The sequence below is a fragment of the Prionailurus viverrinus genome, chromosome E1 (genome assembly GCF_022837055.1).
Source record: "Prionailurus viverrinus isolate Anna chromosome E1, UM_Priviv_1.0, whole genome shotgun sequence".
Taxonomy (NCBI): Eukaryota; Metazoa; Chordata; class Mammalia; order Carnivora; family Felidae; genus Prionailurus; species Prionailurus viverrinus.
Window position 1 is genome coordinate 1,677,112 of NC_062574.1, and position 23,210 is coordinate 1,700,321.

General features: G+C 62.5%; 1 protein-coding gene across 3 annotated transcripts; it reads right to left on the bottom strand.

Annotated features, from left to right (window-relative positions):
* Positions 1–2,202: 2,202 nt before the first annotated feature.
* On the bottom strand, positions 2,203–22,955 carry KIF1C (kinesin family member 1C). 3 transcript variants are annotated; one of them, XM_047833595.1, is made up of 23 exons: positions 22,801–22,955; positions 21,146–21,266; positions 20,764–20,896; positions 20,334–20,390; positions 19,770–19,949; positions 19,027–19,092; positions 18,466–18,644; positions 18,266–18,377; positions 18,062–18,139; positions 17,860–17,925; positions 17,701–17,776; positions 17,164–17,242; positions 16,867–17,012; positions 15,774–15,943; positions 15,514–15,593; positions 15,326–15,401; positions 11,059–11,138; positions 10,107–10,201; positions 6,858–6,941; positions 6,317–6,503; positions 6,139–6,211; positions 4,836–5,444; positions 2,203–3,444 (listed from the first exon to the last, which is right to left on the bottom strand). In XM_047833595.1, exons 3-23 carry the CDS (start codon positions 20,800–20,802, stop codon positions 2,767–2,769), a joined length of 3,210 nt encoding a protein of 1,069 aa, XP_047689551.1. In that variant the 5' UTR covers positions 20,803–20,896; positions 21,146–21,266; positions 22,801–22,955; the 3' UTR covers positions 2,203–2,766. The 3 variants fall into 3 exon arrangements, with proteins under 3 accessions (XP_047689551.1, XP_047689550.1, XP_047689549.1); XM_047833594.1 differs by having other exon boundaries at positions 17,701–17,773; positions 20,334–20,410; XM_047833593.1 differs by having other exon boundaries at positions 20,334–20,410.
* Between the last annotated feature and the right edge of the window lie 255 nt (positions 22,956–23,210).

Consider the following 23,210-nt stretch of genomic DNA (forward strand, 5'->3'; position numbering starts at 1 on the left):
GTTTCAGAGAGTTCACATGAAGGGATACATTGGCGGTGTGGGCAGAGTCGGTGATCGGGCAGGAAAGGAGGGTCTCTCTGGATGGCTAGTGGAAGGTACCCAACGTCTACCTGCACAGAAATGTCATCAAGTCCCCGCTGACCTTACATCTTCGAGCCAAATTAGAAGCTGGGAATATATAGAAAGGTATGAAGAAGGCTATTTTTTCAAGAAAGTTTTGGGATCTCCAAATGTATTTATTCAAGATCCCGAAACTCCAAGTGAAAAAGCAAAAAGTCCAAATGGGTACCTAACAAAAGGAAAAAGCCTCCCCCCCCAGAAAGAAATGAAAAAAAGCGAATGAAATTTCCAAGGAAACCAAGGGTGAAATTGAAGAAATGTCCAAGCTGAGCAGACAAGAAAACTGGCAGATTCTGCCCATGATTCCTGGGGGGGGGGGGGGGGGGGGGGGGGGGATAGTGGCTCTCAGGTCTTCAGGGGCGAGAAACTGGAGGCAGACACAGGAAATACTCGAGAATACCTAAGGCGAGAAGGGATGCTGGCTTCTAGAAGGAAAGCTGGGGGTGTGAGACACAGTATGGGGTCTGGGCTTCAGTCAAATCGCCTGGGTGGGAATCCTAACGTTTTCTCTTAGGAAGTGTACGACCTTGGGCAGCTCACTAATCATATTCAAACCTGTCTTCCCGTCTGAAAAATGGAGACAAAACAGATCGACGTTACAGGGCCGTCTGGCATGGTTATGGAATGTTAGCACGTGTAGCAAATAAGATTGGTGGGCACTTCTAAAAGACTGATTACAGTAGATAATACACATTTATATAAGGCAGCTTTAGGGAAAAATAACCCAACTGTATTTTATTATTATTTTTTTAAATTAATGTCTATTTACTTTGAGAAAGAGAAAGCGAGAATATGGGTGGGGTAGGGGCAGCGAGAGAGAGAGAGAGAGAGAGAGAGAGAGAGAGAGAGAATCCCAGCAGACAGAGCCTGATGTTGGGGCTCGATCTCAGGAGCTGTGGGATCATGACCTGAGCCGAAATCAAGAGTTGGACGCTTACCCGACTGAGCCACCCAGGCAAACCGACCCAACTGCGTGTTCCAACAGTGAGCTGTCTCTCCCATCTCAGCCCCCACATGACTTGTCCCAACTGCTCAGCTTGCTCTGACCTGCGGGGAACTTTGTATTCTATCATCTTCTTGCTCACATTTAATCTCCTTGCCCAGATTATAAACTGCTCAAGTAAACACTGCCGCCAAGCTATCCATTACGTTCTGGATCTTGGGTCACTGTCAACAGGTCCCTGAAGAACTGGCAGTCAAAGCTGCCAAAATGAAGGTAGCCAGCACCAGGGCGCGGAAACCCAGAGTAAACACAATCGTACCCTTGCCCAGGGCCGTGGTTTTGGCTGCAGTTGGGGATCGTGTCTATGGTTTTGGCCGCTAGTGCCTGGAGACTGACATCAGGAAGCTGTGGGCAAACAGCTCACAGTTTCAAACGGGGGAGGTGTTTTCCTGAGAACAGGAAGATTCCGGAGTTTGGCAAGGTGCACGCAGGGCAGGGATACGATTTAACCTCGTTCCTCCAGGCCAGGCCAGGACACGAAAGCAAGCGAGCAAGCAGCATCCTCCTGCTACAGTCTCAAGACACAAGGCTTCTTGGGATGCGGGACGCGCCCTGCCCCAAGGCAGGGATCACAGATGGGAAGAAAATAATCAGGTGGGTGCAGTGGGCTTGATCAACATTCCAAAGTCCAAGACAACAGAACCCGGGGGGGGGGGGGGGGGGGATTCTCCCTCTGCGGAAGACCTTTCAAACGGCGAGGGGCTGGGTGGAGCTGAACCCCGCCTTGCCCCCAAATCCTGCAAGTCCTGTTAGGAACGGACAGGTGGGTCTCCCTCTCCCGGCCCTCATCACTCCCGCTCTCCTCTGTCGGTGACCACGCGCCCCGTGGGGGGCAGAAAGGGAGGCGCCAGGTGAACCAAAACGGACGGAGGGAAATCAGGACTGGGTTCGGCACCCTGAAGGGAGCGTCATGGGGCGGAACGTCCAAGAAACCAAGACGACCGCTCTTGTATCTTGAGCTGGGTGATGATTCCCAGGGTGCGCACCTAGGTAAAACTCCGCCAAGCCGCACGCTTAGGATCTGTGCATTTTCCCTGGATCATCTACCCCTCTGTTGAAAGCCAGACCAAACCAGCACCGGCTCTGTTTGCTATCCTTTATTGAAGGGCCCCCCGTCCTCGTGGGACCCCAGCCAAACCAGAATCCAGACAGGGCCCCCAAATATAGCAGGAGGCCCGGAAGGGGAGGGGAATGACTTCCGGTCGGCCACACCTCACCTCCCTGGAAACAGAAGCCCACCACAGACAGACAGACAGACAGACAGTCGGGGCAGGGAAGAGAACTCGCCTCACCCTGGATCCTCCCCTCCCCCCCCCACCCCCCCTCGGTGTCCCCACTTGAAAAGAAAGTCAAACACTGGCTACGCGGCACCCCTACCCCCCACCCCACCCCTAGCAGCATTTGTGGGACCCCCCCCTCTGCAAGGGGCGCCCAGAGGCAGCCCCCACCCTCTCTTCCTTCACTTTGGTTTGCTCCTGGCAACTCCGTGCGCGCTTCCTTCCTGCGGCCTCCGGCCCAGCCTCTGCCACGCCGTCCATCACCTACTCGGACCTTCTCGCCCACCTGTCGCCTCCCTGCCCAGGGCTCCCGGGAAAGCGACGGCTCCGGCATCTGCTCTGCTCCCGCCCCGGCCGTCGGGGCGCTCACACGGCCGCCCCGCTCTCCTTGAGGTCGGGGGCCGAGCGCTGCCGCCTCATCCGCGGGGGAGTGGTGTACGGGGGGTAGCGGGGCCCCGGGGGCCGCTGCGCGGGGTACGGCTGGGGCTGCTGGGGGTAATAGTTGTGCTTCTTAGGCTGGAAGTGCTGGGGTTCGGGCTGCGCGGAGCCCCCTCCCCGGGAGCGGCCGCCTCCGTCCAGGGAGTTCCTGCGGGGCCGGTGGGACCTCCGGGGACTGGGGGGCCGGCGCGCGGGGGCGGCCGGAGGGGGCGCCACCTCCTCGGGAGCTTGGGGTGCGGGGGGGGCCTCCCCGGCCCCCGGCCAGGACTCCCGGTGCTGCGGGTTGCTCTTGAAAGGGAAGCGCAGCTTGCAGTCGTGAGGGGGCACGAAGCGGGCGGGGGGCCTGCGCAGCCCCCCGCCCCGGCCACCCGCGCCCTGCAGTCCCTGGAGCCGCAACTGCTCCTGCTTGAGCCAGCGAAGGCGGCCGCGGCGGAAGGCGGGGTCCTCCTCCATGAGCCGCGACACCCGCTCCCAGCTGGACAGGGGCGGCGAGGGGGGCCGCGCTGGGGCCGCGCGCTCGCTGGGGGCCTCCTCCTCCACCGCCTCTGACCCGGGCGGCGCGGCCCAGGCGGCCTCCCCGGCCTCTTCGTTCTCATCCTCGTGGTCCTGGGAGGAAGAGAGGGGCAGAGAAGGGCGGTGAGCACAGATTCAGGAGGGCCCCAGAGGAGCATGGAGACAAGGGGGCTGGGACAGTGGTTTAAGGGCACAGGCCTGTGGGGGGGTGGGGGACGAGCGACCTAAGACCCTTCCTGGCCTGCCACTTCTGTCCCTGCCTCCGCACCCAGGCCCCTCCTGTGCAAGAGCCCTTCAGTAAGGGCACCCACCGCGGGGGCGGCTGTAAGAGTTCAGTGAGTCCACCGCGGGGTGAATAGAGCCATGCCCCGCGCCCGGTGGGCACTCGGTAAGTCCTGCCGATACCTTCTGTGCCCTGGGAATACAAGGTCGGTGATACCTGCCATCATCTAAGGGAGAGAGACAGCTGATCCATCCACGAGAAAAACCGTGGAATGGTACATAGATTATGCTTCAATAAGAAGTCAAATATAAGAGCATGTTTAGGGGCGCCTGGATGGCTCAGGTGAACATCTGACTCTTGATTTCCACTCAGGTCATGATCCCAGGGTTGTGGGCTCGAGCCCAGGTTCCGCTGCTGAGCACGGAACTTGCTTAGGATTCTTCTTCTCGCCCTATGCCCCTCCCCCGCTTGCTCGTGCTCTCTTCCTCAAGTTAACTTTTTAAAAGTAGAATATTTATATTGATATACATCGGGTACATTACATAACAGCATATGTGATGTATTCAATGATGTGCTTTATCAAAACACGTATACCGGGATAAAGAGCAGAGCCAGGCAGGGGATGGGGCCAGGGTGAAGGTGGCCACGGCAGGGACCCATCTACCAGGAGGCTATCTCTGAAATAAACGCCTGAAGGAGGTGAGCAGAAGGCGCTCCAGGCGCAACGGCCTCCAGGCGGTAGGTGCACAGCAAGGTCAAGGAGCAGCTGCTGGGGCTGGAAGTGCTGGGTGGGTGGGGGCAGTAAGCCGCCAATAACCCCGCCAATAACCCCCGGGGGGCTGAGGGCTGCCTGCCCATCCTGTGCCCCCAGAGGGCAAGCAGGAAGAGCACAGCGTATCTGCAGCCAGTAACCCGGGTGCCCAGCGCGAAGGCTGGCCCACGGAAGACACAGATTAACTCGTTGGGCAAAAGCCAGCAGAAACGGCCTCGGTGATCCCACCGCCACTGGCGGGGCTGCGGTCAGGACCGAATGGGGGAGGGGGGTGCGGGGCCCTGCTGAAACATCCGGGGACTCATTACAAATGCGGAGTCACCCGCAAAGACAGGCTCTGGGGGGGGGGGGGGGGCAGCAATCTGCATTTTCTGTTAGCCTGGAATGCGCCAGGAGGGGCAGGAAGGGGGGCCCTCTAGTGGGCGGCTGGGGCTGCTGGGGGGAGGGGGGAGGGGTGTTGGGAGGACCCGAGCGGCTTCCCCTCCGCACCTGCGCCAGGGGAATGACCCTCTCCATGCGCAGCATGCGGTCCCTCAGGGCCTGCAGCTCCCGGTCTTTGCTGCTGTTCTGCAATTTCACCTCCTGCAGGATCCCCGTCAGCTTGTCGATGTGGGCGCGGAGGTCCTCCACCTCCGCCCCGCGGGCCCCCTCCTCGCCGCCGCCACCGCCGCCGCCTTCCTCCTCGCCCACCGTGTCCCAGACGTCGCGGGCCACGGCCCTCCAGGCGTCCCCGGGGCCCTCGGGCTTGCCGTACGTGCGGCACAGCTCCCGCATCTTCAGGGCGGCCAGGGCCTCGATCTCGGCGCGGCCGTGGCGGAAGTCGGCCAGGGCCACCTCGTAGCAGATCTCCTTCACCGCCTGCATCTTCAGATCGGCCATGGTGGCCCAGCGCGGGTCCTTGCCCTGCAGCCGCCGCCGCTGGGGGATCTGGTACACCCTCCGCGGGGCCCGGCGCTTGCCGCTGCTGGGCAGGCCGCAGCGCCTCACGATGGTCTGCACGGTGGTCGGGGGCAGCTGCTCTCGCAGGGACGAGATGAGCCGCCAGCTCTCCTCGCACGAGCGCTTGTCCGAGTCGTCCCCGCTGTCCGAGTCCGCATACTGGGGCCACACACACAGAACGGGGAGGGGGCTCAGGACACCCCAGGGCCCGCCGGTCCCCGCGACCCCAGAGACGCCCTGTCTGGACCGCTGGCCCTAGCGTCTCCCCCGCAAATCCGCGCGCCCGTGGAACACTGACTGGCAGAGAGCCCCGCGAGCGGAGCTGCGGCGGTGCCGAGTGCGGGTGGTCCGCACACGGGGCCGCGCTAAGGGCAGGCCCGCTTAAAGAACAGTCTCAGAGCACAAACAGTACTTGGATGCGTGAAAATCACAAAGGTCAAGTCCAGGAAGCCCTGCTCACGTGGGAGGGACGCTAATTCCCTGCACCCAGCTTGCTCCCCGAGTCACATTTCGGTCCCATCTCCTCCTAAATGCCACGGCCACGCACCGACCCCATGCCCACTCCCCACTCTGGCTCACACAGCATGAACCAAAGGCAGAGTTGGGTTATCGCGTCGCCAGTCCGTCTCCTGCCTCTGCACCCCAATGCACCCCACTGGCCCCCACTGCACACTCCATACGCACACATGCTCCCTCCCCCCACCCCCGCGTGCCCCTCTGCATGCACCCTGCATGCCCCTCCACACACCTCACCACCTCCCTTCCCCCCTCCCATGCCCCTCTGTGCGTGCACCCCCCATGCCTGGCCGGCCCTCACCACCTCTCTGTCCCCCATGCCCTGGCCGGCCCTCACCAGTCGCTGCTGCTCGAGCAGAAGGTCAGCCTCCTCCTTCTCTTTCCGGTACTGATTCTCCAGGTCCTGCAGCCTGGGGTTGGGGGGCAGGGGGGGAAGAGCATGAGGCTCTGAAGCCACCGCAGTGGGGTCCCCGACAACGGGAGGGGGGCGGTCCAGAGAGCACTCCTCCCCGCACCTCTTCTCCATCTCCAGCTTGATGTCGATGCCCTGCTGCTCCAACAGCTCCTTCTGGGCGAAGTTCCAGTCGACGGGCTCGGAGGGCGGCCCGGGGGGCGGGGGCACCCCTCGCTCCCGCTCCAGCCGCGCCTGCTCCGGGTGATTGAAACGGAACACGTGGTTCTTGCCCATCACAATCCTATTCCCTGGAGACGGGAGCAGAGAAGGGTGGGCTCGCTCCCCACGGCGGCAAACCCACCCCCGCGCCCACGGGAAGCCGGGCCTTGCCCACAAGCCCAGGAGCCCTGCCACCAGGTCTCCGGCCACCCAAGCCCGAGGGCAGTCTGAGCCCCTGCCGACTGGTCCCTGCCAGCCAGAGGGAGCCCAGGAGCATGCGCACTCTTCCCGTTTCCCCAGGGCCATGGGAGAAACCAAGGGCAGGGTCCGTCTTCTTCACTTCCCAGTCCCTTCCTCTTTCCGGGTGCTGCCCCGGCAACCTCTGCCCAGGACCCTCTTGGCCCAGCCTGCCCGGAGCGCTCGCAGCACACGGTCTCCTCTACCTGACTTCAGCACCAGGGGCTCGGTCACCAGCCTCCCGTTGACGTAGGTCTCGGCTCCTTCGCAAGGCTCCAGGGTGACCACCACTGAGCAGAGGGAGAGAGGGGGGGGGGCATTAGGCCCTTGGGGGCGGGGGTGATGCTCACAGACTCCCATCTTGCAGTCCCCCCAAAAGACATGCACGCGCCCCCAGGCCCGCCCTCCAGTACCTGTCAGGGGTGCCACGGCCCCTCTGGTGGCAGGCAGCACAGGAAAGGAAGAGCAGAAGGAGGGTTAGAGCCCCAGCTACAATTCCAGAAGCCTCTGTAGAAGCTCCCTAGTGCCCCCCCTCCAACCTCCCCAGCAGCGGCTCAGCAAGACAGTAATTCTCAGAGTGCTTTGTCCCTCGCGTCCAGGCAGGCTGTCACTTCTGCCTTCCCGATGCCCACTCCTTCCTTTCCAACGAACGCTATCCTGCGCCAAGCCTGGACCCCTCCCGCAGGCCCCCAGCCCGCTGCTGTCTGATGCGCTTCGCAAACTGCCGCCTGACTACTCTTCTCGGGCCACGGCCCGCAGAGCACGGTGTCCACGTGACAAGACAGAGCCGACTGGACTCCAACGTGTGCCAGGGTGCTCCTCGGTCCTCTGTACAAGCCACGGAGCCCGCTGCTCGCTGGGACACCGAGCACGAGGCAGCTTCCCACCCTCGAGGACTGGCGCCTTGCTGGCACCGAGGGACCCTGGTGTCCCAAAGGCTCTGCAACGCCTTCGCTGAGGGATACTGAGCAGATCGCCTGACTTCTGCGGCTTCTGTAAACTGGGATGATCAAGTCCTCCCTTACGGAATGGTTGAGGGACAGAAAAACAAAGTGCTACACGGAGCTGAGTTCTTACACTAACAGTGACAAGGGAAGCAGAGCGAACAGTGACGTAAGGCAGAGGGGGCTCCCGACGCCGCGGGAGAAGAAAGCAGGCAGGGAACTCAGCTCCGGGGCAGCGGAGGTAGTGACAGCGGGAAAGAGAAGGATGTGGCAGAGAGGGTGGGGTGGCTGTAATGGGGACCAGTCTCTCCCTACCCTTTCCCACCATGCCCCAAATTCATTCATTCGTTCGTTTGTTCGTTCCGTGAGTGCTTTGCACCCCCACTATATGCCCGGCGCTATTTTAGGTCTTAGAAATACACTGGAGATAAAAACCCAAATCCCTAGGCGCCTGGTGGTTCAATCAGCTGAGCGTCCAACCTCTGATCTCGGCTCAGGTCATGATCTCGCGGTCTGTGAGACCAAACTCCGCTCAGCCTGCTTGGGATTATTCTCTCTCTCCCTCTCTCTGACCCTCATGAGCATGCGCGGTCTCTCTCAAAATAAGTAAATGAACGTTAGAAAAAAACACCACGTCCCCACTCTCCCAGAGCTCACTTCCAGCTGGTAAGTCAGACAAGTCGATGAGCAGATAATCTAAAGTTGGAGGGACGAGCATTGTGGAGGGAAGTGGGGCCGGGCGAGCAGACGACTTTGCTCCAGCCTTCTCCCGGACCCACAGCCACCGGTACCCAGGCGGAGCTCAGAGCACAGCCCTGGAGCCCGCCAAGCAGTGTTCCAATCCAGCTCCGCCGGCTTCTAGCTGCGTGGTCTTGGGCAAGTCCCCTGACCCCCGAGAGCCTCAGGTCCCTCACTTGTGAGCTGCGTGAGACAACACAACAGCACAAGCTGGATGGTCAGTAATAAACGCTCTTCCACGTCCACGGCTCTGGCTGGGCTGCCCACCGCCCCTCCGCCTGTCTGCTCAAGTTTCAAATCCGCCCTAAGAACAGAGACCGGATCGGACTGAACCTTCACAGACCCCACCCTTTGGGGCACAGGATCATCGGTTCCTTTCACTGCTATGTAACCAACCGTCCCCTGCCTGCCCGTCACCTTCCCAAACGTGCTCTGAGCTCCCAAGGCTGGGCTCGCTCCGTGGGCCTTGTACGGTTTGGTCGTAACCTAGCACGTGGCTTGAGGCGACCACAGAACAGGAACTCGGCCGCAAGTCACTGGGCTGAACTGATTCGACAGCTTGCGGCCCGCCAACGCCGGAAGCACCTGCTGCCACTGAGGACTTGAATGAGACCAGAACCGCTGCATTAACCTGCAGACCCTGAACCAGCGTGCAGCCCGCCAGGCACGTGTCCAACCTGAGCTGTAAGCCACAGGGCAGCGTCTTTTCTTATTTAAAAAGTGTGTGCGCCCCAACTCCCTGCCCCTCCTTCAGAGCCCTGAGGCACAGCACACCGCTCCAGGCTCCAGGCTCCGCGAGTGCTTGGGTGGACGGCACCCTGCCTCCTACCCTAGCCGAGTCCCAGGGCTCGACTTCACTCGGGCCCACATACACCCAAACTATTCCTTTTAAAAAAATGAGTGGATCAGAGACGGGGTGGTCCTGCCTAGGTGGCTCAGTCGGTTGAGCGTCCGACTTCGGCTCAGGTCATGATTTTGCGGTTCGTGGGTTCGAGCCCCGCGTCAGGCTCTGTGCTGACAGCTGGAGCCTGGAGCCTGCTTCGGATTCTGTGTGTGTGTGTGTGTGTGTGTGTGTGTGTGTGTGTGTGTGTGTGTGTCTCTGCTCCTCCCCTGCTCGTGCCCTGTCTCTCTCAAAAAATAATATAAAACATTAAAAAAAAAATAAAGACTGGACCAGAACAAAACGGCGACCTCGAAACACACCCGGAAACGCACAAGTACCGTTCTGCTGCAATATCAGACGGACTGCTACCTCCACCCTCAGCTTTTGTGAGTCCTCAAAGCTTTTACTACTACGGCTGAATTAGGGCTAAAAGTCTTCAAGTTTTGGAACCAGAGGGGCACGTGGGCCAGCGAACTCCCAGAAACCTCTACCGTCACAGCTGGACAGAAGCAGGACATAAACTCAGAGACCCCACCGAGACGGACACGGCTTTCCATAAGAAACAACCAGAGTGCTTGCTTTCTGAGGCTACAAGACCAAGGACGAGGACAAGATGTCATCTTCAGCAGAACCTCACTGCCCCCACCCCCGGCACACTTCAGTGTCGTGTGTCTGCCGTGAGGACACCGTCGCTCCCGCCTGCTGCAGCAGACCTCGTTCCCGGGGCGGGTGCACACGGCCGGGCCCCGGACGCTCTCCCAGTGCTTAACCTGAGCTTGAAGCCGCTCTGAGGACGGACACGTCCCCTCTTACACGGCCACAGTCCCAGCGTGGGGACCCGACCCAGGCCTCTGTGCTCGGCCACTGAGCTCTCGCCCCTCAGCCGTTACCTTCTCCGTCTGGCTGCGGGATGCTCCGGAACACACAGTGCTGCTCCCGGATGAACTGCCCAGTCAGCTTGATGTCCACGTCCACCTGGCCCACCCTGGGGAGGCAACGGCCAACATCTTGTGAGCGCGTGCCAGACGTCCGCCGCATCCCCTCCGAACACAAGCTCGCCCATCTCAGTGAGCCAAGCGGTCATTCCCGGTTCACGAAGAAGGAGGCCGAGGCTCAGAAAGATAAAGCCACCTGCCCAAGGTCACACAGCCTGCCCGGGGGGACGCAGGGATCAAGACGGGACCTGCCTGATTCCAAAGCCCGGGTCCTACCCACGGGTCACGTGGCAAGGGGGAAGGGAGCCGGAAGTGTGGCGGGCACCCTCAGCACGGGCCTCCCACCTGTCCCCGGGGCTGGTCGCCCGAGGGCTCACTTCTTACCCACGATCATCAGCCGTAATGCTTATGTTGGGGGAGGGGACATCCTCACCCCTCTGACTGACTGCAGGAGGTGACCTCCGAGGCCCCGAGCCCCAGGGCTTGGTCAGAGCCACCCGCGAACCCACTGCCGCGTGGGCACTCTCGTCAACATGAAGCCATGCTTCCTGTCTCCCCTTGCGAGGCAGGGTGCACCAGGGGAGGCCAAGGCAACACCACCAGAGGCTGAGAAGGCGGCAATCGGAGCTTTCCGCGCCCCCTTGTGTCCCAGTAAATTGGGATCTATCCCCACAAACGAGGCCCGTCCCCGTCCCGAAGTGGTGGGTACAGGGCACGGCCGCTGAGCAACCAGGCTCACACCTTCTCGGGAAGCCTGGAGGGCGACCTGGGCCGTGCAGGTAGCTGTCCTGAGACCTGGGGTGTCTCCAGGAAGGTCACCAGGGAAGGGAGTCATCAGCGTGGCCATCTGTCTGCAGCCACACCCCAAGAGGAGAGGCGGCCCCGGAGACTGCGGGGCGAACGCTACCTGGTGATGCCGTCCTTGATGTGGTACAGCAGACATTCGGACATTAGAGGGTCTTCGTTCAGGTTCACCAGGTGGGGGGTCTGAGGGAGAAGGGGAGCGGTCAGGGGAGCGGGAGGGAGCTTCGGCAACGTCCCCCCAGGTTCCAGCACCGCAGGCCGCTCCCCTACTCGGGGAGCTCCCCCAGCCGCCCGACCCCCAGGTACAGGTCACCGCAGGACACAGCGAGCCACCTCTCCACATACACAAGGGGCCCAGGTGCCCACCCGTGTACCCCTCCCACCTCCCACAGCCCACCCAACCGTCCCCCGCCCCCGGCCTCCGGCAGAAACCTGGGGAATCACCTGCCCCGCCTCTGCCTTCCCTGCACGCCCCGTCCCCGCCTCATTTCTTCCTTCAAAACGTATCCTGCCCCTTCTGGAGAGCACAAGCGGGCACGGGGTGAGGGGTCGGGCTCCCCATGTGCCTTCCAGCTTGCGTGTCTTAGGAACACAGGCGACTCTTACAACCAAAGAACGGAAAGCGCCAGCTCGATTCAAAAGCAGGTGAAACACAGCCGGTTCTCAGACAGACTCCCACTTCGTTGGGGCCGGGGTCCCCGCGGCAGGTGCCAGCCGGGGCCTCCCTCCCCGAAGTCCATCCCTCCGACCCGGCTGGCTGCTTCTTACGCTGTTCTACACGGAAAACCCAGCCCGGTCCCTTCCCCAGAAACACTTTTTCTGGGTGGCGTTTCTTTGCCGACACCCCCGCCCTCCCCAGGCTGTAACTGGGCAGCCAGGAGAGCCGGCCTGGGTCCCCCCACACCCCTTCATGGCCCTGTCCACCAGGCCTGGGTCCCCCCACACCCCCTCACGGCCCTGCCCCACACCCCCCAGGGACGGCTCTCATCTGCTGCCCTCCTTTGGCCCTCCCTGCCCCAGGCCTGCCTTCTGCACAAGGTCTCCAGCTTCCTGCCTTCACCACACAACTCAGGCCACTCTGGTGGGCAGCCCACGGCCACCTGACTTTATGCTGGTCCCCTGGCTCTCCTCATCAGTGCCCCAGCCTATTTATCCAAACACCCTTCCAGAAGCAGGTCCCCTGCACCTCTGGCCACCCTCCTGGGCCACTCCCAGGTCTCCTTGCCTGGAACAGCCTTGCTCCCGACCCCACCCCTACCTGTCAAAGTCATTCACTTCCTGCCCCTCAAGATCGGTCTCAAATGCCACTTCCTCCACGAAGCTTCCTTAAGCCTTCTGCCCCAACACAAGATGCTCTGCCCGAGTTCTACAAGGATCTACTGCGAGCTTTCTATGTGCAAGACCCTGGCAGAGTGCTGGGGACTCAGGGACAAGTCCCCGCCAGCCGCTGCTATCATTAGTAGGGCCATCAGAGTCACTGGCAAGAAAACACCACAAGTGGGAAACAGATGTCCTACAGTGGTCTCTGACCTTTCCACGCCCTCCCTCAGCTCACTCATCCATTGGCCCCTCTGTCCCCAGGGAGCTGAGTGCCACCACCTCAGGGAGGGGCTCGCAAGAAGGACCAAGGAAGAACTACAAGGATAGCACGGCAGCTCGTCCCTGAGCACGAGGAGGACGTGGACAGCGGAAGGAAGAGAGTTCCAGGTGAAAGGAGGGGTGAGGACAAAAGCCCTGAGTCAAGAAAGTGCAGGGTGGGGGTAACCGGCCATGGTTCTCCGGGAGCCCCCTGAACGGAGCGCCCCTGCGATGTCCACGGTGGGTACGTGTGTCCACGTGTGTGCCCCAACCTGGGCACCCAACCATCACAGCTGCAACCCTCTTCTGGTCCCCAGGGACGCTCTCACCCTCCCTCGATGCAGTCTCAGCCCTGCTCCAGGAATGGCAAACGCCAATGGGCTCTGGAAGCAGAAAGCGATCCATCCCTCGGGAGAGCGGACACGATTTAGGGCAGTGCTTTTCAATCTTTGTTCAGCCCTGGAACCCTTTGTTCAAACGAAACCGTACCTGAAAGCCTAACACGTCCAGCAGATAAGCAGGGAGACGCTGGGGCCGAGGCTGGGGCGGAGGGCCCAGAGTCTGGTCCTGCCCACCCCCTCGGCCCCCGTGACAGAAGCTCCCAGCCAGGTTTGAAAAATCACTGATGGCAGAGGTCCCCGGGCCTGACGATGGGAGCCCAGAAAAGGGGGGCCTTCCCGCAGGCTCTAAGCCCTCTCGGAGACAAACCAGCTTCTCCCGCAGGACCCGACCCGCACGGGGGCACTCCCAGGATGGAGCCGCCCCCACCAAACCCGTTTTCCCCAGATCCAGCCACCCTTCCTTCTGAAATACGCACGCCCGTTCACGTGAGGACTCTCCACGCAAAGCAAGTGCAACAGAAATGTACCCTAAGACACCTTTGTCTCCAGTGAGACCAGCAAAGACCAAAAGCTGAAAAGGGTGAGGGGACTCGGCTCTCTTGCACTGCCCTGGGGAGTACAAAGTGACCCGGCTATAATCTCTGGAAGGCACTCCAGAGAAATACGTGGAAATCCTACACAGCTACCGTCTGACTCCAAATCTGCACTCCAAGAACTTGTTCTGGAAATGATAAACCTTTCCCGTAAGGCCACACACCGAAACACCGCTTGTGGCGTCAAAGAACAGGAAACAGCTTCAACGCCCGTCAGCAGGAAACTGGTTAAATAAATGACTCCGCGTCCACGCGAACATTTTGGCACCATGAGACAGAACAGACAGAGCGCGCACACGCTATAACACGAGAAGCATCAGGCGTGGAACCGCGGCTGTTCCAGAGACAGGCTGTGTGTGCGCACAGTGCAAAACTGTGCCACACGCCTGTACGTGCACGGACCACCTCTGGATGACACGGGAGGAACGGAGGACGGGGCGGGCCTTGCGTGCATGGTCCCCTTACGAGAACTGAAAACAAGACCCCATCCGCTGGTCCCCGGACCTTAGTAGAAGGCATCTCCACGCAGCCGGAAGCCTTCTAAGAAAGAAACGTGCACCCCCCTATCTTTCTAACGCTGCACCTGCATTGGAAGCGTCCCAGGCCCCCAGCACCCCCGTGTGGCTGTAGACCACACAGAGAGCCACCTGTGGTCCTGTGTCCCAGAGATAGGCTACAGAGGGGCCCCTGAGTGCCCAGCCCCGGACACGCCCCAGCACCCCCGCCAAGGCTCTCTCGCTCCCCGGCTGTGCCCCAGGGCGGGCAAACCCCTCCCCTCTTGTTGCGCCTCTGCCTCCTTCCAGACTCCGTCTCCCGGACGGCCGTGACCTCATCGATCGGCAGGAGCCTCCTTCCCATAACCCAGAACCGCTTCCAAGCAGCTCTGAGCACGGCACACCTGACCAGGGCCTGAGCCTCCAAACTTCAGACCGCGGCCCAGACAGACGAGGCTGACTCCCCGGAAGGACGAAAGTTCCCGTTCGCTCGAACGGGCCTCCACGACACCCTTCACCGTGCACTCCGGCACAGGCGTCCTGGCGGCCTCCGGCCTGCACCCGCCCTGACTGGCGGGCCCTGGACCGTGCTGGCCGGAGACGACTGAAGGCCTCTCCTCCCTCCCTCCTCTCGAGCACCCGCCACACGGCAGGCGTGCAACAGACACCAGCTGTGCCGTTCGGCCTGATGTTAGCCTGGCCCCCCGGCCACCCCCAACCTGCGCGTCCGCCTGCCAGACTGCCTTCCCCGGGACACCGCCTCCACGCATCTCCCACTGCACCGATGCGTCCTTAAGCCTCCTGTCACGTTCGCAACCCCAGTCCTAGGGTTCGCTGCCTGTTCCTGGCTCTTCCCCACAGGCTCGTCTTCCAGCGACCCTCTCGCGGTGCGTCTCTCAGTACCTCTCTAAGCAGTAACACACGCACGGGGCACAAAATTCGGCCGTGCAGAAGAATACGTAGCCAGTACATCGTGACCCCAACCAGCCTCCAACCTCCCACCTCCTCCCCTGTTCCCGGGATAACTACTGAGACCAATTTGCGAATCCAGAAGCAAACTCACGTACCAGTGCAGGTTTACGTTTGTTAACACGCAGGTTCCAAACAGCCCTTGAAAACTCCCCGGAGGGGCAGGGACCCTAGTATCCTCTAGGGACCCTGGAGCCCCGGCCACGGGCACCTAACAAGGCACCTCACCCCAGGCTGTCACACAGAGGCCTGACAACACACAGGAGGTGGCAGGCGTGGGGACAGAGACGACGCAGGGACACGCTCAGGGGTCCGAGTTGGGGCTCGCCTTGTACCCCCCAAACCCCATGAGCTTCCACGACCAGCAGAGCCTCCTCCGCAGACCCCTCGCTCACCTTCTTGGGAGAGAAGACGCCCACAGTTCCGCCGTCCTCCCGGACGGCCACCCCCATCTCGGCCAGCAATGCTTCTCTGGAGGCAAAGAGACACGTGACCGTGACCGTGCACCCCTTCCCTGCAGGGCCTGACCTTCCCTCCCACCCCCCGCCCCCCGGGGCCCCGGCTGCCAGCCCGCCACTCGCACCTCTCCATCCTCAGAGCTTCCGTCTTACGTAGCTTCTCCTCCCAGGTCTCGTTCAGCTCAGCTATGATCTTCTCTGTCTCCTGGGGGCACGGGACAGGCACGGGTTGGGGAGGTCTGGGACGAGGACCCACCATGGGGCCACACCACTCCTGGGACTCCCTCTTCCTCAACTCCGGCTTTGGAGAACTAGACCCCCAGCAGCTGCTGCCCCTACCCCCCCCCCCCCCCCGCCGCCAACCTGGCCAGCTCCAGTTTCCCACCTGCAGCCTCTCCATGGCCTCCTCGGGCCCAATCTGGGGCTCAGCACTGGGGGAGAATGACGGTTCCAGTTCCCCATTGTGTGCCGGGGGGTGTGAGGCTGACACTGGGGCAGGGGGGGACGATACAGCCGGCAGAGCACCCCCGGAACTCCCCTCGTCCACCTTTAGACCTGGGAAGGAGACAGAGATCAAAGGAGGCTAAGAAAAGACAGATCAGAGACTCAGAGAAGGCCTCGCAGAGGACCAGCCCATAAGGATCGCAAAGGTCATCTGGTCAACCTTCGCCAAGCAGGGAGCTCTCCTACAGCAGCTGTGACAAACGGGTACTCAGTCCCTACTTGTGGCCCTCCAGGGGCACTACTGAACAAGGCAGCCAATTCCTCCCACCGCTGGGTGAGTTGCACCATCAGAAGGTCAGCTGTGGCTGCGACCCGCCTCACGTCACGTGCGCCCTCGTGTCCAGGTCTGCCTTCCGGGAGAAGAGAGCCTGTGTAGCTCTCGCTTCTGCAACATGACCATTCAGATGTGGGAAAGAAACACCATGTCTACCGGACTCTTGTCTTCCCAAGAACGGACACCCCGCTCTCCTCACTCTGCCCCCAGCCCCCGGCCGTCTGCAGCAGGAGAGCCCCCAGGACTGGACGTGGAACACAGATCATACAGCCTCCAACAAGGACACGTCGGGCAATAGTATGGCTGAGCGTTACGCCGTAGAACCTGGGCCGCGGCTCACGGCCAGCCGAGCCCCACGTTCTGTAAGGTTGATCAGGGCCGGTGCCCCCACGGCCCATCCTAACCGCTTTACCGCTTGAACCACAGACGCAGGCCTGGCCCTTTGCTCCTGCTCCCTCACTTTAGCGGTCCCAGTGGCCTCTCCAGGCCCCTGCACATTCTGACGCCCCTGGGGAATCAGTCCCTCCCTGAAACGCCTGAAGGCACGCGACGTCCCCCTTCACACCTATATCCGTGCCACTGTGCACGCAGAGAGCTTCGTGGCCAGTGGCCCCCCTCTGGCCTCGGGCCTGGGCGAAGGCCACCAAGAGATGTAGCGGGCCAAGGGGCGACCGTAAGCCGCCCTCCTCTGGAGCCCTACCTCCCAGGGCGGAGGCGGACAGCCCCTGAGCCAGGAGCAGCTCCCGCAGCCGGGCCACCTCCTCCTGCAGCTCACGGATCAGCCGGGCGTTGGGGTCCTCGTTGATGACGGCGTTGCAGCGGATCTGCTTGGTGCGGTCAGCGTACCTGCGGGGAGGGGAGCGGGGAGGGCTGGGTGCAGCCCAGACGGGGGCGCCCCCCAGCCTGCTTCCCTCCCTCTCCCTGACCGTTAAATCCTGGCCAGCCCGTCTGGCGGGTAGGGTCCTAACCACCGGCCTGAGCTCCCTCGGAGCCCCACCTGAGGGTGCTGAGGGTCTCCTCGTAATTGATGTCTGCAGGGCTCAGGGCTGCAATCATGGCCGTGCGGGAGTTCCCACCTGCAAAAGGAAAGGGCAGAGCTGTCGTTGGCCTAGGCCCTAAGAGAAGTCAGACCGGGTCTCGGGGTCAGGGAGGCCTCAGTGCCCTCAGGGGTCTGGCGGGGTCACTGTCCCAGGCAAGGTGAAGCTACAAGTTGTAGACTAGCTGTGGTGGCAGTCAGAGGCAGAGAGACACCAGACATCTCAGCGACGGTCAGAGAGGGTGGGAGGAGGATCGAGCCAGCGGCCAGCACGCAGTCAGGGAGGGGTCTCGGGGAGCCCCGCGGTGAGGCCCCCCCGGTGTGGGTCCTCAGCATCAGGAAACCTACCGAGAATGTTCCCCGGGCAGGGGGGACGGTCAGGGGACAACGGGGTGGGGGAGGGATGTGAGATTCTAGGGGTGGCAAGGGGACTCGTCAGACATGTCAAAGGGGTTAATGGGAGGGGCAGAGTCAGTGGAGAGAGAGAGGCGGCCTCACCCAAGTTCTCCTTGAGCAGCCAGGTGAGCACAGAGTCCCTGTAAGGGATAAAATCCGACTTCCGCTTCTTGGACTGCTGGAGGACGGAGGGGGAGGGGTCAGGATGGGCACCCCTGTCCCGCGTCCCAGACCCGCTTCTCTCCCAGCCCCAGCTCTTACCAGATCCGCCAGGGCCGAGATCACCTTCCCCAGCGTGGTCAGGGACTTATTGATGTTGGCCCCTTCCTGGAAAGGGACGAGGAGCGTGGGAATGAGGCCCTCGTCCCCGACACCATCCACATCCCCCCACCCCTCCCCTGCCAGAGACCACCACCCGCAGCCCCCAGCACTGACCCCAACCTTCCCTCCTAAGCCCCCTCACCTTCAGGCGCATGCCCCGGGCCCCCGAGGAGTCGGCCCGCTCACTGCCGGCAAGGTCCACCAAACTGATCTTACTGACCTGGGGTCAGAGGAAAGGGCCGGAGGTAAGGGGGTCAGGGGGCCGAGGGGGCTAGGGGTGGGCAGATCTGGGTGCCGTCCGGCGAGGGAACGGGGCGGGGGGGAGCGAGGGAGGCAGGAAGCCCACCTTCTCGGAGTCTAGCCCGGTGAGCTGGTCGTGGCAGCGCTGCGTGAAGACGATGGTGAAGACGGCGTGCGAGCGGCTGCTGGTCTCATTCATGTTGGTGGCGGCCACGGTCCTGGGTGGGGAAGGGAGCGGTCACTGCATGCGGCCTCTCGCCTGCCCGATGCTGGCTCCCCCTCCCCGCGCTCGTCAGCCTGCCTCACCGAGCCTTATTTCCACAGTCCATGAGGTCGGCGATGTCCGCGTAGGAGGTCACGGCCAACTTAGACAGGTCCTGCACGTAGGGGCCCAGGATGGGGTGCTCCCGGACCCGCAGAGAGCCCCGACTCTTGGGGTTCAGGAGGTCTCGTACCCGCTCACAGTAGATCTCCATGTAGCTCACCTGAGCGACAGAAACACACAGGAGGTGAGAAAGGTAGCGAAAATACCGATAACAAGACTCACCCTTCGTTCCCCCGGACGTGACACGGGCGACTGCGGCTGGAGGACCCCGAGGGTTCGTGATGCCCAGACTCGGCGCTAAGCGCTCCGCACATGCGGGCTCACCGATCCAGCAGCCCTCGGAGGGGCCGGCCGGTCTTTATCACCACAGGAGCGAACACACTCAGGGGCCGGGACACGAAATCACTTGCCCGAAGCCACTGCTAATGGCGGGGAGAGCTGAGAGTGGACCCTAGGCGGCCTGACTCCAGAGACGGCCCTTGATCTTATCCCAGCCCAGGGCCGCCGTGCCCTCCCCGTGCCCTGCCGAGACCCAGGCTTACCTCCACAGAATAGGACAGCTGAGCACTCTGGTTCTTATTAACACGAGAGAAGAGGTCCTCGCAGAGCTGGAAGCGGACACAGAGAAGCTGCTGTTCACGGCGCGCCCCCAAGGCCCTGTCCCAAGCAGCTCTAACCCTCACCATAGCCCTGAGGGAGGGGGTGTTCCCATTTCACAGACAGGAAAACAACCTCAGAGAGGTTCATGCTTGCCCAGGGTCACAAAGTAGTATTCAGGGAGCCAGGAAGCCAACGCAGATGTCCTAACACCACACCCCCGAACAAGGCCCCCGTGCTGCACAGTCAGGAAGGATTACGGTCCGTTTCCAGTTACCGACAACCGGCTGTCTCTACGGTCAACCCTTTGCCTACAGTCCACACGTCTGCAGGGCAACTATGCTTGTAAATGATGGTGAGACAAGATGAATTTGCAGCACGTGGTGGAACCGGGGTTCAAACCCAGGCTTCTCTGACACCAAAGCTCGGCTCTTGTCACTAAGCTTTCTTGCTTCTAGGGGGGGCAAAGACCCCTCCCCAAAGTCCATGTAGCAGCCAACTGCTATCCCCATCACGTTCCCTAACAGCCTCAGAGAGCCAGGTCTCTGCTCCCTAATCCTCAGGCCCCTGTCCTTCCTCCCCGCCTGGGGCAGCTGGAGACGCTCCCGGCCTGGCTGCCCTCCCGCCCCGTGCGCACCTGGGGCACGATGCCCTACGTCCCCTCTGCCCCACCGGGTCCCGTGCACACCTGGGGCACGATGCCCTGCTGGCCCGGCTCCTGCCGCCCCATCATGGTGTAGGACTTGCCGGCCCCGGTCTGCCCATAGGCAAAGATGCACACATTGTAGCCCTCGAAGGCGTGAAGCAGCATCTCCTCGCCGATGTCCCGATACACCTGTTGCTGAGACGCAAACTGGGGGTCCTCAGCCTAGGTGGAGCGGGGGCGGGAAAGACAGCAGGAGCTCTAAATAATTTTGTCTGTAGCGTCCGGGTCCCAAGAGTCTTGCTCCTATCTGATGACGGCCCACAGGCCCTATGTGCCCCCGGCAAACCCCATCCGTGGGCCTAATCACCTGTGACAGGATCCCATGTAGGCTCCTACCTGACCCAGTTATCCCGAGAGACTCTCCCTCCCCCATCCGGGTCCCGGTCACAGCCTACGGGTCCTACCCGTCCCCACCCGGGATCCTGGTTCTCCCAACCCAGTCCCGACCCATGTCATGGAGGCCCTGTTTCCCAGCAGCGCCCCCTCCCCAGGACCTAAATCCCCTTCCCTCTTTGCTTAGCTCTTCCCCCACCCTGACAGCCTCACCGAAGTGTGTGACCAGTAGGAGTAGTCAAAAGTGAAGCTTTTGGGAGCATCCTTGCCCTGTTTGGGATTGATGATTGCTGAGGCGGCAGAAGGAAAGAGCGGAAGGCCAAGGTCAGGGACGCCCAACTTCTGCCCACTCCCCACCTCTGTCCTGCTTCATCTCTCCCCTTTAATACTCCCCACCCCCTCCAGCCACCAAGGCTAATTTTGGCTTCCCAGGACCCGCCCCCCACCGGCAGGCTCCCGATTGGGCAATGGAGGGCTCCAGGCCAACATTCCCCCTCCCAGAGACTGGGAGCATGGAAAGGCCAGCCTGCCCCCACCCTTTCGCCTAGCACCTGCTCCCCTGGTTCGGCCCAGCAGGACAGGCCAGCGTGGTGGGCCCGCCTGCCCTGCCTGTGCCCAGCCAGGCCCCGGGGGACGCACTCACAGGTGGTGTTGCCCTGCATGCTGACCACACACTTGGCATCCTGGCTGGTCTCACGGGCGTTGAAGGGCCGAACCCTCACTGCCACTTTCACCGAGGCGCCAGCCATGGCTCCAGATACTCTCACCCTCCTCAGCTGGAGGACAGAGAAGGAAAAGGTGGTCAGAGCCGCTGGGGGGGACCCAGACATCTGTGACCTGTCTTCTCCTAGGAACCAGTCTCTCCACCCACTTCCCCAGCTCCCCAGCCCCCCCGAGGACCTAGTTCCTAGTCTCTGGCCCCCCTCCCCAATGTCACTCTCCTCAGGGACTCCCGAAGGTGTTCCTGCCTCTCTCCCCTGCCATATCCCAGCTCGCAGGGACCTGGACCGTCATCCAAGAGTTACCTGGTGTCCCGGCCCCAGACCAGGGGGGCTGTATCAGCTCTGGCTCCCACCGGCCCTCGTAGGGGAAGCCCCATCCTATACTTGGGGCCTGGCCACACCAGCTGGGGCTGTGGGGGAAACCCTGGTTGTGGGGGAAGAGTGGTTAGGAGCTATGTCTGTGGCTCCAGAGGTGTGTCAGGGGCTCCACGGCCGGAGGTCAGGGGCAGGGGGTCACGTTAGGAAAGGTAAGGACGATGTCCCGCCGCAGTGGCTGAATGCAATGTGAATCCAAGGGCAGGGACCGTGATATTTTTATTCCTCGTCAGTCACAAGTGTACTGAACGTCCAGACAGAGGAGAGAGAGAGAGGGGGGCTGGACAGAGGGTGGTTCAGAGAGAGGGACACACAGGCAGAGACACCGAAGGCGGCAGGAAGAGGGGCAGAGAAATGGCACAAAGTCTCAGACACCAAGAAAAGGAGAGATAGGAGAGAGGAAACCAGATCCAGGTCATGCTACGAAAGAAATAATGGAAGGGGCCACAGAAGAAACACAGAAATGTGAGACAGGGAGGGGAGGTCTGGGGCAAAAGCACAAAGTGGGAGCCCAGAAGAGACAAGAAGGAAAACCCCAAATATAAAAGCTGCCCTAAAATTCCCCCACAGGGTCAGCCAAGAAGTAGAAACCAGCTCCCACCTAGAGCCCACAAGCCCCACATAGGCAGGAATTGCCACTGGGCAAAGTCCAAGGGCTGGAGGTAGAGCCCGGGACTGGGATCCACAGGACCGGCCAGGGGGCCCCAAACCCCTCGCCCAGCCCCCCAGCGCTTCCTCCTCAGGATCCAGGACAATGGGCAGGGGAGGGTGGGGTCATCCTGTATCCATCACACCAACCCCCCGGGGCTCTTCTGTTGGGGGACCCCGGTGAAATACCTGCGTGTTTATTGGGGGGAGGAAGAAGGGCTGGGGTCTCCCCCAAGAGGAAACAGGTATGTCGGGGCCCCAGCCTGGGGCTAGCGCTATGGCGTCCACCGCCCTGGGGAAGGTGCCAGGCTGGAGCCCAGGAATGTGGGTGACCTAGTGCTCACACCCTGGGAGGAGAGGCTGAGCAGCCCACGCCCACGGACAGGAGGGTGGAGGGTTGTGAAGCCGGGCCGGGATGCTGGGGCCCCGAACCCAAGTCCTGCTGGGCCTCACCTCCCGCAGCCCTTCCTGGGCAGGGCATGGGAAAGGGGGAGAGGGCCGGTCTGCCCCAGGACAGGAAGGGAGTAGCTCAAATCACAGAGGCTGTCTCAGGAAGCGCAACCCTGACCCCCTAGACCCTGAGCCGGGCAGGGAAGGGGCGACGACAGGGAACCGCCACGGCCGCGCCGTCGCGGCGGATGGGGCAAGGCTGCGGGTGGGCGCGGGCTCGGGGCCCCGCCGGGGCACCTGCGCCTCGCCCCGCCTGGCCATCCCCTCGCAGGGCCCCGTCCCGGCCTGTCGGCGCGGCCACGCGGACCCGGCGCTCCCGGCCCGCCGCCCGACGGCCGCCCCGGGCCTGGCACCTCTCTGCGCCTCCGCGGGACAAACAGCACATGACCGCGGCTCTCGCGGCCGGCCGGGGACCCCGGCTCCCCGCCCCCAGGCCGGCACATTCCACGGCGGGCGTCCCCTCCCTCCCTCCCCCCGGCTCTCACCTCGTCGCCGCGGGGCTCCCGGAGCGGCTCGGCGGGGAGCACGGGGGCGACCTTCCCGGGACGCGGGAGGCGGCGGCGGGCAGGTCCGGAGCGGGCTCCGGGCGGCCCCCGCCCCTCGCCGGGGGCCCGGGCGGCGGGCGACGGACTCGCGCCCCGGGGGCGGCGGCAGCAGGAGCGGCAGCGGCGGCGCCAGCGGCCGGCGCCCGCCCGGGCAGCGCGAGCTGGGGCGGGAGCGAGGGGCGGGGGACCGGCGGGCGCGCGCACGCGAGCGGGCGCGCGCGCCGTCCCGACACCGGCCCGGGAGCGCCCTGGACTGCGGTTAAAGGGGCGATGCCCTCCGGACTGTGGGGCCCACCGGGCGCGGACAGGGAACCGAGCTGCGGACGCAGAGAGGCACGCAGGACACCGGC

What these genes read in the sequence shown, in the direction of transcription:
- KIF1C (XM_047833593.1), bottom strand. Translation starts at nt 20,869, where the DNA reads ATGGCTGGCGCCTCGGTGAAAGTGGCAGTGAGGGTTCGGCCCTTCAAC. An exon ending in CCTACTGGTCACACACTTCG is followed by an intron (nt 19,950 to 20,333) that starts GTGAGGCTGTCA and finishes CGCTCCACCTAG; the next exon opens with GCTGAGGACCCCCAGTTTGC. An exon ending in GGGTCATTCCCCTGGCGCAG is followed by an intron (nt 3,445 to 4,835) that starts GTGCGGAGGGGA and finishes TCTTCCTCCCAG; the next exon opens with GACCACGAGGATGAGAACGA.